The sequence below is a fragment of the Pristiophorus japonicus genome, chromosome 18 (genome assembly GCF_044704955.1).
Source record: "Pristiophorus japonicus isolate sPriJap1 chromosome 18, sPriJap1.hap1, whole genome shotgun sequence".
Lineage (NCBI taxonomy): Eukaryota > Metazoa > Chordata > Chondrichthyes > Pristiophoridae > Pristiophorus > Pristiophorus japonicus.
In genome coordinates, this window is record NC_091994.1 from 37,965,881 (window position 1) to 37,979,799 (window position 13,919).

Genomic DNA, 13,919 nt, shown 5'->3' on the forward strand with positions numbered 1-13,919 from the left:
TGCTTTACTTTTTTAGTAAAATGTGGGATGACACAGGTTTCCATCTGATGTTTTCTATTTAGCTGAATTCTAGCAAACACTTCATAAAATCACGAGCTTCATCTGAAAAAGAGCCTTCAGTCATGTGATCCCATCCTTCCAGAATACCAGCCCTACTGCATTCCAAACTACAGCATTAGCTGTTTCCTAAACAAGGCCAGTGTGCTGGCCTCAACCACACTTCCCAGTAGCCCACTCCACCATCTGCATTTAAAGAAGTACTTTTGGCATCTGTCCTAAAACTAATCCTTTTCAAGCCTGAAGCTGGGCCTGCTGTGTCTGAACATATTGTTCTAGTCTTAACAGAAAGTATCACAATTAACCTTTGCCTTCCTGTTAATGGAATGCATAGGTTGATGTGTGTGCGTATGGAATGGGTCAGAAAGTGTCAGTGATGCACATTGCGATTGGGAACAGTGTGCTACAATTAACGGTGTGCACACTGCATATCGACTCCATGTAGAATTGGGTTGTTGGGGAACCAGAATTTGATTAGTTCATCACTGAAAATCAAGAGGGAGAGTTGTCTAATCTGAACATTACATATAAGACACTATGGTATAGATTTGGAAAGTGAACCGAATAATAGAAGCTGCATACTCAAGTCCTTTAACTTGACGGAATGCTTTTCAACCCACTTTATACCAAGTGTCTGAACAGCAACATCAGAATTAGGCCAGGGAGAGGTGAGAGATCGAGTAAACTTGGCAAGTACTTTGGAAATAGCACGGAAAGTATTTGAATTCTGATGCAGTTCCGTCTGAATGGGAGCTTATTTTTTGGTGGGGGGGACTCTTTTGGTATCCAATCCTCCCTTCCTACCCATTTATATTAAACCATTTCTGATGGTTTTATTGCTTGGTAGCCTGTTGGGCTGTTGCCATGTTGGATAACTTTTTTTTTTAGCCGAATTAGCAGCTCCGCACCAGGCACAACCTCTAACTGTTGAGACCCAAAATGCGACTTCCTCCTTTCACCATCAATCCCTAAAGTAATCGGCCCTTGAAGGTGCTGACTTCAGCAGGGTTAGTATTAGATGTTGGTGACTGACAGATTTGCAGGTGGGTTAAGTAGTTCTCACTTCAGTTAGTTTGGGACATAGTGGAATTGAACTCAACAGCTGCAGATGAGCTTGTGGCCTTCAAATCTCACGTTGAATTCAGAGTGAAAGAGAGCGCCCCCTGCTGGCCCAGTAGATGAAGGCCCAAGCTGGTATATCAGAGGGAGGCCCAGGACTCCAGTGTTAATGGATCTTAAAAGGCAGCAGTCAGGGTGCTGTAATTTGGAGATGAAATTAAGCAGGGTTCCTGCTCCTGGTCATTATTATCTGACCCTGCTGGAAAGCGAATACAAATACATGGCATGAAAGGTTGTGAAAGGACATGGCCCTCGTCAGCTGAACAACAACTTGCACTTATACAGTGCCTGCAACGTCGTAAAACATCCCAAGGCGCTTCACAGGAGCGTTATTTAACAAACTTGACACTGAGCTGCATAAGAAGATATTAGGACAGGTGGTAGATTTCAAGGAGCATCTTAAAGGAGAGCAGAACAGTAGAGGTTAAGGGTCCAGGCAGCACACATTGTCCGAGAAAGGGATATTGGTGCTCTCTCTCTGCCCCACTCCCATTCTCTGTCCCTCTGCCCTCCCCGCTCTCTCTGCCCTCCCCCCTCTCTCTCTCATCCCTCCCCCCCCCACCCTCACTCTGCCCTTCCCCCCCCCCTCTCTCCCTCTGCCATCTGCCCCTCTCTCTTTGCCCCCTCCCCTCTCTCTGCCATCCCACCCCACTCTCTGCACCGTCTCTCTCACTTTGCGCTCCCCCCCCTTTGCGTGCTCTCTCTGCCCTCTCTCTCTCTCTGCCCCCTCTCTCTCTCTGCCCCCCCCCTCTCTCTCTGCCCCCTCTCTCTCTCTGCCCCCCCTCTCTCTCTGCCCTCTCTCTCTCAGCCCCCTCCTTCTCTCTCTCTCGGCCCCCTCCCTCCCTCTCTCTCGGCCCCCTCCCTCCCTCTCTCTCGGCCCCCTCCCTTTCTCTCTGCCGCCCTCTCTTTCTCTCTGCCGCCCTCTCTTTCTCTCTGTCGCCCTCTCTTTCTCTCTGCCCCCCTCTCTTTCTCTTTGCCCCCCTTTCTCTTTGCCCCCCTTTCTCTCTGCCCCTTCTTTCTCTGCCCCCTTTCTCTCTCTGCCCCCCTCTCTCTCTCACTCTGCCCCCCCTCTCTCTCTCTCTCTGTCCTCTCTCTCTCTCTCTCTCTGTCCTCTCTCTCTCTCTCTGTCCTCTCTCTCTCTCTGTCCTCTCTCTCTGTCCTCTCTCTTTCTCTCGCCCCCTCTCTTTCTCTCGACCCCCCGTCTCTTGCCTCCCCGTCTCTCTCTGCTCTCTCTCTCTCTCTGCCCCCCTCTCTCTCTTTCTGCCCCTCTCTCTCTCTCTTTCTGCCCCTCTATCTCTCTCTGCCCCCACTCTCTCCCTCTCTGCCCCCACTCTCTCTCTCTGTCCTCTCTCTCTCTCTCTGCCCCTCTCTCTTTCTCTCACCCCCCTCTCTCTTTCTCTCGCCCCCCTCTCTTTCTCTCGCCCCCCTCTCTCTTTCTCTCGCCCCCCTCTCTCTTTCTCTCGCCCCCCTCTCTCTTTCTCTCGCCCCCCTCTTTCTCTCGCCCCCCTCTCTCTCTCTCTCTCGCTCTGCCCTCTCTCTCTCTCTCTCTCTCTCGCTCTCGTTCTGCTCTCTGTGATCGAATGACAACTGTTGTTTCCTTGGATTTGGATCTACCATTTGTTTTATGAGGGCACATTTTATAATTTGTACAGTGCGCTCTGTCTGCACCATTCGATGCAGGATGGTATGATGGAACCTTGGTATGTTTCACAACATTTTTGCTCGTGAATTGTGCAAATTCTTCTGAATGAAATTGTGGTCCATTATCTGAAACAATTTCTTCAGGGAGGCCATCTGTAGAAAATAATTTTTGCAAAATGTCCAATGTTTTACTTCTTGTTATTTTCCACATTGGAAACACCTCAACACACTTCGAATGGCTATCAATCACTGAACAATTGTTGTCCTTCTAACTCAGCAAAATCAATATGTAGCCTTTGCCATACCCTGGGAGACCATTTCCATGGCTATAATGGTACTGGTGGTAGTTGCTTGCTTGCCGATTGACATGTCGTACACTGACTCACGATGTACTCTATATCTTTATCAAGACCTGGCTACCATAAATAACTGCGTGCAAAACTCTTGGTCAAGCACATTCCCAGGTGCTGGTCAGAGAGGTCTCCTGAATTTATTTGGTATAACCACTCTTGCACCCCACATGATACAATCTTTATCGACTGATAATTCATTCCTATGAATGAAGAATGGATGTTTATCTTTGTCTGTTACCTGGTTTGGCCATCCATTTGCAATATAATCATACACCTTTGACATCACTGGGTCACGTTTGGTTGTTCTACCAATCTCTTCAGCTGTGACTGGCAGTTCATCAATGTATCGGTTGTAACTTGCATCAGCATGACTGATCAGCTCATCGTCTGTATTCAATATCATATATATATGCTGACAAAATCAAAGCCCATCTCTGCATTCGGGCTGCAGCTAATGTTGGAACTGGGGACTTTGGATGGAGGATTGCTGTTAGGGGCTTATGGTCCGTAACAATTGTAAACTTACGACCATACAAGTACTTGTGAAACTTCTTGACCCCAAAAATTAATGCCAAAGCTTCTCTTTCAATTTGCGCATAATTACTCTCACTGGCACTGAGAGTGCGTGAAGCAAAAGCAATTGGTCTCTACTCCCCACTACTTAATACACGAGAGATTACTGCCCCAACTCAATACGGAGAGGCATCACATGCTTGCTTAATCTCCTTAGATATGTCAAAGTGAACTAACATGGTGCTCTCTACCAATTTGCTTTTGCACTCCTTGAATGCTGTATCGCATTCTTTTGACCACTTCTAATGGACCTGTTTTTTCAAAAGTTCATTCAGTGGATGTAATATTGTAGCCAAATTTGGTAGGAACTTCCCATAATAGTTCAAAAGACCCAAGAATGAACGAAGTTCACTGACATTCCTGGGAGTGGGTGCATTTCTGATCGCATCCAATTTTTCCATGGTTGGATGTAAACCATCCTTGTCTACTCTGTACCCTAAGTACTCCACTGAGTTTTTAAGTTACTCACACTTATGAGCAGACACTCGTACTCTGTGCTTCTTTAGCCGTTTGAGGACTTCATTTAATATGTTATGAATTTGCCTATTTGGTGCTGAAATTAGGATGTCATCCAAATAACATACTACCCCTTCAATACCTTGCAAAATCTGGTTCATCACCCCTTGGAATATGGCAGGGGCGGAAGACACTCCAAACGGTAGCCTATTAAATTGATATAGGCCTAGATGAGTATTTATAGTCAAACATGACTTGGACTCCTCATCTAGTTCAAGCTGTAAGTAGGCATTCGTAAGATCCAGTTTTGAGAAGATCTGACCACCTGTCAGTGTTGTGAACAGATCTTCTATATTCGGCAATGTATTGGGGACATTACCCTCTAGAACCTGGTTTACGGTTACTTTATAATCACCACACAATCTTACTTTACCATCAGACTTCGATACAACAACAATGGGTGTAGCCCAATTACATCGATCTATCTTACAAATAATGTTCCCAGTCTCTAGTCTTTTGAGTTCTTGCTCAACTTTCCCCTTGAGTGCATATGGTACGGAACGTGGCTTGTAGTAAACCGATCTAGCGTCCTTCTGTACCCTGACACTCGCCTTGAAGCCTTGGATCGGACTGCCCGTTTCGCAGAACACCTTCGGATACTTCTTGATAACCTCATCCGTTGATGAAAATCTCGCTTCCACACAGAAAATCTTACTCCAATCCAGCTTCAGTGAGCTCAACCAATTTCTTCCTAGTAAACTAGACTTGTCTCCTTTCACTACTATTAGAGGCAAGTTCTGAAATTGATCTTTATATTTCACCGGTATGGTGATATGACCTACCACAGGAATTTTCTCTCCCGAGTAGCCTTGCAGCTCTATCTTGGATTTCTCCAGTTGGAAATCATGCAATTTGTCGAGGTACAGTGACTCCGGTACTACACTCACAGATACACCCGTGTCAATTTCCATTGGTATCTTGAATACCGCAACATCTATGTGGATTTTGATGCTTTCCGAATCGCTGTCCGTTAACCTCGTGCTCCTGATGACGTGTAACTCTAACATCTCCTCGTCCTGTTGTTGTTCTTCATGCTATGTAGTCTCTTGGGATTTCTACTCATAGCTTTGAACGCTAGACTCATAGCTTTGGAAGCTGGTTTACCCTTCAGTCGGCATGCCTTCGCAAGATGCCCAGTCTTCCTGCAGAAGAAACATTCTGCCTTCACGTATGGACAACTTTAAGCAATGTGTTGTTCCAGGCACCTATAGCACGACTTTGACACTCTCTTAGAATTTCCAGTTTCTGAGACTTTGGGCCCCCACCGTCTTTTACTTTGAATCTGCAGGTGATTTACCTCGGTTGACTGCCGACTGTAATTATTATTTAATTCTCGGGAATATTGTTCGGCTATGCCCATCGACCTCGCTGTCTGACAAGCAATCTCAAAAGTCAAGTCATCTGTCGTCAATAACTTCCTTCTGATCGCATCATTTTTCACCCCACAAACAAAATGATCCCGTAATGCTTGGTTTTGAAAGTTTCCAAAATTACAGTGCATTGATAGCTTTTTTAATGCTACGATGTAATCACTGAAAGTTTCATCAGCCTTTTGATTCCGAATCCCGAAACGATAGCTTTCAGCAATTTCTAACAGTTTGGGGTTATAGTGCTGCTTCAGCTTCACTAAAATCTCTTTAAGCATTGTGTCCTTTGGCTCGTCAGGCACCAGCAGATTTACAAGGGTTTTGTACAATGCTGGACCCGCCTCCGATAAGAAGATCGCTTTTTTACGTTCCAACACAGTCCGGTTCTGGACTGCATTGTCTGGAACTTCGATTATGTTATTTGCAGTGAAATACATTTCTAGCTGATCCACATACACTTTAAAACGTTCCCGGTCATGTCTATATTCCCCCAAATGTCCCATTACACCTGCCATTTTAATCTCTAGCTGTTCACACCGTGTGCTGTATTTTATCTCGGATTTTTGTAGCTTTTTCCAAAGACACAAACTTCCAATGTCTCTCTGCCCCTCCTCTCTCACTCTCTCTCTCTCTGCCCTCTCTCCCTCGCTCTCTATGCCCTCTCTCTCGCTCTCTCTGTCCCCTCTCTCTCTCTGCCCCCTCCCTCCCTCTGCCCCTTCCCACTCTCTCCCCCTCCCTCTCTCTTTCTCTCCCCTGCACACTCTCTCTCCCCCCTACCCCCTCTCTCTCGCCTCCTCTCTCTCTCGCCCCCCCTCTCTCTTGCCCCCCTCTCACTCTCGCCCCCCCCTCTCTCTCTCTGCCCCTCCTCTCTCACTCTCTCTCCCTCGCTCTCTCTGCCCCCTCTCTCTCTCGCTCTCTCTGTCCCCTCCTTCTGCCCCTTCCCTCTCTCTCCCCCTCCCTCTCTCTCTCTCTCTCCCCTGCACACTCTCTCTCTTCCCCCCTAACCTCTCTCTCTCTCGCCCACCCTCTCTCTCTTGCCCCCCCCTCTCTCTCTCGCCCCCCCTCTCTCGCCTCCATCTCTCTCTCGCCCCCCCCTCTCTCTGCCCCTCCTCTCTCACTCTCTCTCTGCCCTCTCTCCCCCCCTCTCTCTGCCCCCCTCTCTCGCTCTCTCTGTCCCCTCCCTCTCTCTGCCCCCTCCCTCCCTCTGCCCCTTCCCTCTCTCTCCCCCTCCCTCTCTCTCTCTCTCCCCTGCACACTCTCTCTCTCCCCCTATCCCCTCTCTCTCGCCCCCCCTCTCTCTCTGTCCCCCCCCCCCCTCTCTCTCTCGGCCCAACCTCCGATTTCCTCTGTTTCTCAGAAGTCTGCGAAAATGTCCATATAGATAATCACAGCAATGACAGCAGCTCCAGGCTCTCCCCATTTCCGGTGCGCAAAAGTGGCGGGGTCCACTGCACACATGCGCAGAACAACACAAAACGTTCGTGCAGATAATCACTTTGTCAGAGTTACAGGTGAAACTATCTGGGTTTAAATGGATTAACTAGTTGATTGTTAGCACTTTTTCAGGCCTCCAGGTCAAAGGATCCATTATGATGAGGCACCTTGGGCATAAATTACAAATGGCCTTTTAATCAGGTAACAGTGGCACAATGAACTTCTGCTTGGGTGGGCTGATGGTGCCAGGGCAACCGAATCCCATTAAGAGTCAGCAACTTAAGGAGAGGAGGGGAAAAATGGAGAGACAAGCAGTTGGTTGTTTGCCTTGGTCCCAAGTCCTACAGCAGTGCAGCAGCCTGTGACTGGTGTGCCTCGACCTGATGCTGAACCCAGAAAACATTAGACTGGAGAACCTATGAAAACTGCTATGTGAAGGTTGTACAGAAATGGTAAATACCAGTAAGGGAATGAGTCCCATATCGTAAAAACATACATATTTTATTGAAATATATATATTGGTAATCTTACAAAAAAACAGTTGTTTAGCATAAGAAATTGTCAAGACAAGAAGTTCCTTTTATTACAGGGCCTCAAATACTGGCAGTATGTGATCCAACACCAGTCCCCTCCAGGCCAATTTGGAGTAATTAAAGTTGCAATTGGAATTCTGCTGTCCCCACCCTCCATTTACTGCACACAAGATATTACTGAGACAAAAGGTTAATCCTTATGCTGCTGGGCAGATGATATATATATATAACTTTAACATTGTGTTTGTGAATTTTGTGCTCAAGGCACTATGCAATGGAGCACGCTCCCATTTCAGACACCAAGTGTGAGTATCAACTTCTCCTGGCTCAGCTGAAGGGCAGAGTAAAGCTCCCTTTACACTGGCCCAACAATATACCTCAGCCCTAACCTCAGGAGTGTGCTCACTGTCTCAGAGACACTGAGGACCAATTGTGGTGTCCCAACTGTTGCACCCAGATCGATCCTGGGAACTATCCACCGTTAATTGCCACCAATTGGGCAGATGGTGTAGTCACAATTGTTAATACAATTTTTTTAAATGACCCATTCCTAAAACACATCCTTAACTGTGGGTAGGTACTTGCATCTGGCAAATGATTCAGTCTATCACCCCAACCATTTCACAATAACAAGTCCGTTTATCCAGCAGAAAGTTCACGACTTGGTGAAAAATACGATCACAAACACTCTGGAAAAAAACCTGGGCATTTAACAATATATATGAAAGGGATTGTGAAGCTGGTTCGAATGATCAGAGAGTGCCAGCTTCAATCCCTGGTCTGTGAAAGCGGCAGAGAAGGAAAGTGACATTCACACATACATTCACTTTCCAGCATTCCCCACACCAGCTGTCCTGTGGCCTCTGAAGAGTGAGAATGGTAGTTTAATGCTGTGGGCCTATGTCCACCAGTGAGAGAGGCCAAGCTTATTTCACATAAGCAGACTGTATCAGTAGAATTTCTGTACATTTTAAGATTATTTGTCCATTTTTGTTCTCAAAATGCAACGAAATATGTGCAAAATAACTTCAGCTATTGTAATTCAACACAAACCGCTCAATAGAAATACCACCGAGCAGAGACTAGTAACCCACATAGTGGGTGTTTGGAATGTTTCTGGTCTGGATGCTCAGTTACGTTGGCATACCTCACACTGTTTTCCTCCAATTGTCGCCCCTCCTCGCCTGAATGTATTTATTCCTGCTGGTGTTCAGTTCCATGGGCACGGTCTTCTGGTGTGAGCCTTGATAGTGCACGTAGACTGGTCAACAAGAAATACTTGTTTTACATCAGTGGTTCCTGGATAACGATGAGGAGCAGAACCCATGCTGGCTGTTCTCCCATCCCCAACCGCAGGGGTGCTAAAGACACCTGTAATAACCCACCTTCTCCTATGGTTAAATGAGCTAACGCGACACAATCATTATTGGTACTGAAGAGGGATAAAGCCACCAGGATATGACAGGCAGCTGATGGCATTGAACTTTCACCTTCCTTCTTTACAATGCTCCCAGAAATAAAAGGTTGCTATGCAATTGCCGTTGTCTGTAATTGCCCAGCTAAGTGTGGACCGAGCTCACTGGCTTGAACCCACTGAGCCTCAGCATACCTGGTGGCTCCTTGTTAGAGCTTAGAATGTAATGGCATCAAATTTCAGATCAAAGTGGACTGTCTTTGGTTGTTTTGGACAAAAAAGGTGTGCTAAATTTGGAAGCAGTAAGATAAAGCAAGACATTGTCTCATTTGTGCTCACCTACCTCACTTTACTGAATGAAATACACTGTGCATCATTAGCATTTAGAATTCATGATTTTTTTCCTGTCTCTAGTTTTCTCTTTTCTCCTAAATGGAGACTTGTTGGAGTACAGTTCCCTGGACACTGATTTACGTGTGTAAGTTTAGCCTGTGAATGTCAGCAGGCTGTTTAACTGTGAGAGTATCACTGCTGAACCCATTCCCTACAGTCACCTGACATGCCCTTTCCAGCAGAAGTTGCTGGATAGTGAGAGTCTGCCTAGCACCGAGACACTGAGGGCCAATTGTAGCGTTCTAACCATTGCGCCAGGATCAAACCTGTATCACCAATTGGACAGGTGGGGTAGTCACAATGTTTCGTATAATGGGGAGCTTTTGAAAAATTCCATTCCTAAAGAAAAGTCCTTAACATTAGATAAGATCTGCCCATCGACTCAATCTATTACTCCAACCATTTCACGGAAGCAAGTCCGTTTATCCAGCAGAAAGTTCCTACTTGGTGAAAAAACAATCACAAACCCTCAGAAAGAAAAACCTGGCCAGCAGTACTTGTGATTCTAGAGTTCATTTGTTTTTAATAAAAAATATATATGAAAGGTATTGTGAGGATGGGTCTAATAATAAACGCAGCAAGGGTCAGAGTCCCATCTTCAATTCCTGGTCTGTGAAATCGACAGAGGGCAAAAGTCATTCACACGTATAGGCACTTTCCAACAGGAGCTGCTGAATAACTACGGGTTCAGTGGGTGATACTCTTGCAGTCAAACAGCCTGCTGACATTAACAGGAATCCTCCCGATCCTGGGAGCCATGAAGCCAATTATAGCCCTAAAACCACCCCAATGATCAGTTCACTCCACACAGGCCAGGGATTGAATGAGGAACCTTGCAGGCATGTACCACACTGAATGATACATTGACCCATCAAGTCTTTCAGGAGGTAAGCTATCACACAGAGGCTTAATGCTAAAGCCCCTAGCACTTCACCTAATTACAGAGAAGTGAGAAGGGTTTACAATTAAGGTGTAACAATGTCATGTTTGCATTTATTTTAAAACAATCATTTATGAAGGAGTTAAAAACAAATTTGGTTACTGTTTGAGAGCAGCTAAACTGTCCTTTGATTGTTTGAACACTGTTCCATTGCAGGAGTGGTTGTTGTTGGCGCTCCGTTTACAGTTCAGTGGCTGGTCCATTCCAATCATCGTCATCCTCGTCTGAACTGTAGATTGGTTCTCGGCCGTACTTGACTGCAATGTGGTCCCGTTCATTTGGCCTATAAAAGGGATCAATAAAGAGAGAGTGCTGGTTCTAAAGTCGTATATGATCAACCACCATCTTGCCCGTCATCCAGTGAAAGGCAGGCTCGGTCTAACAGAGTTCGTAATGATGAAGCTGTGAAAGGTCATGAATCAGCAACATCTGACTCTTCATCCAGCATCTTATCTGAGACCAGATATATAGGTCAGTAGGTTTCCAAAGAACATCTAATATACCACCTCTTTCGAAAGAAGATGGAATGATTCCATAAAAAGAAGTGATTTAAGATGTGTCCAATCGTCACTGTTTCTAGCTTTTGTAAAGTTGGTTGTGCCTGTGTCCAACCTATGATTAGCATGGCTCGGGACATTAGAACTGGTTAATAGCTAGTTTATTTTTAAATGCTTGATTTATAAAAAGTGGAATTAATTTGTCTGTCTATGCTGTTTATCGATAAGAGTTTGTTACATTTTGCTTTCTGTACTGAAAATCTGGTGGAGTGCAAAAGCTTGAGTGGCGAGGTGTTCAGGCTGTACGGAGATCGTGTTTCCTCCTCAGTATTGAGAAGAGAAACACTTTGGGCTAGAAATTCGGTGGCGGAGGTGCGACAGATGAGGGCACGGAGCCCAGAAGAGCCAAGAGCCCAGGGACGCAGGGACCAGCCTACACTCCGATATGTGCGCACTAGGTCCGTGCAGCAGAGCAGGTCTCCAGTCATCCTGGTTAACCCTTGCCACTGGACCAAGACCTAGCTCTGTCAAGCCCGTGTGGTGAGTGGTGTGCAACGGCCACCACACGTTAAAATAATTCACGCACAGGCATCCTCCACCCCCTCAATTGGAGTTCAGGACTGGAACATCGGGTCCTTTATCGAAACACCTGTGAACTCGAGAGCAAGTCATCCTCGTTCGAGGGACCGCCTATGATGATGATGAAAGAAACAATATGCATTCACACACCATATTATCAGATCTCGGGCTACTCCCAATCATTTCACACCCAGTGAATTATTTTGAAGTGCGGAGACCATTGTGCAGCCATGATCTTATTGAATGGTGGTGCAGGCTCGAAGGGCCGAATGGCCTACTCCTGCACCTATTTTCTATGTTTTCTATGTTTCTAAAACTCGCCACAGCCAGTCTGTGCACAGCAAGGTCCAACAAATAAAAATTCGACGAATGACCAGTTAATCTGCTTTTCTTTTTGCCAGCTGTCACACTTCTGGAGTTTTTGACCCGTTTTCCACAGAAAGGAGTTGGAAAGCATGACTTTTCATGCTGGGTTTTTCAAAGCAATGTACATTCTCACAAATTAAAAAAAATAAACACCGAGATAAAAGGCGGTTAATGCGCTAAATGGAAGCTGCTGCTCCCAGAGATTAAACATTAACAACAGCAACAACTTGTACTTATATAGCGCCTTTAACGTAGTGCAACGTCCTAATTATTAGTTTGTGTATTGTGAGAGGCACCTCTCTCCATTGTGTTGGGAAACTCTGTTGATGTGTGAGGGGGACATACTTTTTGACACAGAGTAAAGGTTTTTCAGAACAGAACACAGATACCAAGGGAGGCAGTCGGGCCTTTTAGGAACAGGATGCTGCACAGGCAGGCAGCAGAAGGACAGGATATAGTCGGAGGGTGCTTCTGGCCTGGGCTGTAGGACAGGATGCAGAGGGGTTATTCTGTGTGAATTAAGTAAAACCACCCAGGTGTACTGTTGCCTATTCTTTATTTTGTGTTATTATGTGAACATAAGTTGCAGCAATTGAACTAAAGAACCCTGATCATACCTGCTGCTCTGTACCTTTCCTCTTACTGTGCAATAAAGCAGCTTACAATTCGGATCAAGCTTCACCTCATCCAGTGTTAGCTCAGCCTGCTTTCAGAGAGAGTGGAGAGATCCATGTGTTAAGACATAGATATCTGGGCCGGATTCTTGGTTACTCGACGCCTCAGTTAGCAGCCAGGGGGAGTTAATGGGAGTGGATGAGGTTACCGACCGGGAGCACAGCTTTTAGCGCCCCGACCGAAAATTCATTAGAGGCTCACAAGGAGCGCCTAGCTGCTGACAATCAGTGCGATCCTGACCTCAGTCCACGCTTGCAACCCGGTCGGTAAATTCAGTGCCGCCGCCTCATTGAGCGGCTGCCAAGAACAAAATCTGGAAAAACAGTGGGTCCAGGCTTGCAGAGTCGTTAACTGGTGGCTACTTAAAGGGATAAGGAAGCGTTTCCCTCGGAGGTCACAGTCAACGCAACATTTACACACAGCACGGTGCGTGAGCTTCCGAGTTTGCAGCGGCATACAGACATACAGTGCAGGTGGAAAACAAATGATTTTGAAAACTTTAATGGGTGCATTACTATGCCACGCCTTTAAGACTTGGCTTTTCCCGCGATCTGACTCAGAGTTCCACGCATGCGCAATGAGTCCGCCAAATTTACTGCCCAAACTTTCGTTATGCCGCCCCCCCACCATCCCCCCAGCTCTGGTGTGCAATTTATCGCCCCTGTCAGCTCTTCGGCCGATTCTGTCGAATTTCTGGGTGGGAGATGCAAGCTTTTTCAAGGTGCTAAAATTACCGCCCAGCCTGGGTTACCGCCCCAAATGAGGCACGACCGAATTTCCACCCCGTGCTCTAGATAATAAGGAGATCCTAGTTCTACATCCCAAGTTATGCTGCAGTACAAGTAGGTATAGGGCAGTATAAGTCAACTCCCATTAAAGGAAGACACTCAGACTCCTTAAGGGATTGGCTGATGCCACTGAACCCAAGAAGGTATCTACGGCAGACCTGAGGCAGAATTTAGGGAGCTAGGAGCTAAATTAAAAAGTAGGACCTCAAAAGTAGTAATCGCAGGATTGCTACCAGTGCCACGTGCTAGTCAGAATAGGAATCGCAGGATAGCTCAGATGAATACGTGGCTTGAGGAGTGGTGCAGAAGGGAGGGATTCAAATTCCTGGGACATTGGAACCGGTTCTGGGGGAGGTGGTACCAGTACAAACCAGATGGTCTGCACCTGAGCAGGACAGAAACCAATGTCCTAGGGGGAGTGTTTGCTAGTGCTGTTGGGGAGGGGTTAAACTAATATGGCAGGGAGATGGGAATGCATGCAGGGAGACAGAGGGAAGTAGAATGGGGGCAGAAGCAAAAGATAGAAAGAAGAAAAGTAAAAGTGGAGGGCAGAGAAACCCAAGGCAAAAAGCAAAAAGGGCCACATTACAGCAAAATTCTAAAGGGGCAAAGTGTGTTAAAAAGACAAGCCTGAAGGCTCTGTGCCTCAATGTGAGGAGTATTCATAATAAAGT

General features: G+C 46.3%; 1 protein-coding gene across 1 annotated transcript in view; it reads right to left on the reverse strand.

Moving 5' to 3' along the window:
• Nucleotides 1-9,996: 9,996 nt before the first annotated feature.
• The window catches only part of LOC139229206 (tight junction protein ZO-3-like), a 47,176-nt gene continuing 43,253 nt past the window's right edge, over nucleotides 9,997-13,919 (reverse strand). Inside the window, exon 20 of the mRNA XM_070860862.1 lies at nucleotides 9,997-10,623. Coding sequence (XP_070716963.1) covers nucleotides 10,521-10,623 — 103 coding nt within the window. The 3' untranslated portion in view covers nucleotides 9,997-10,520. The remainder of the gene's footprint in view (nucleotides 10,624-13,919) is intronic.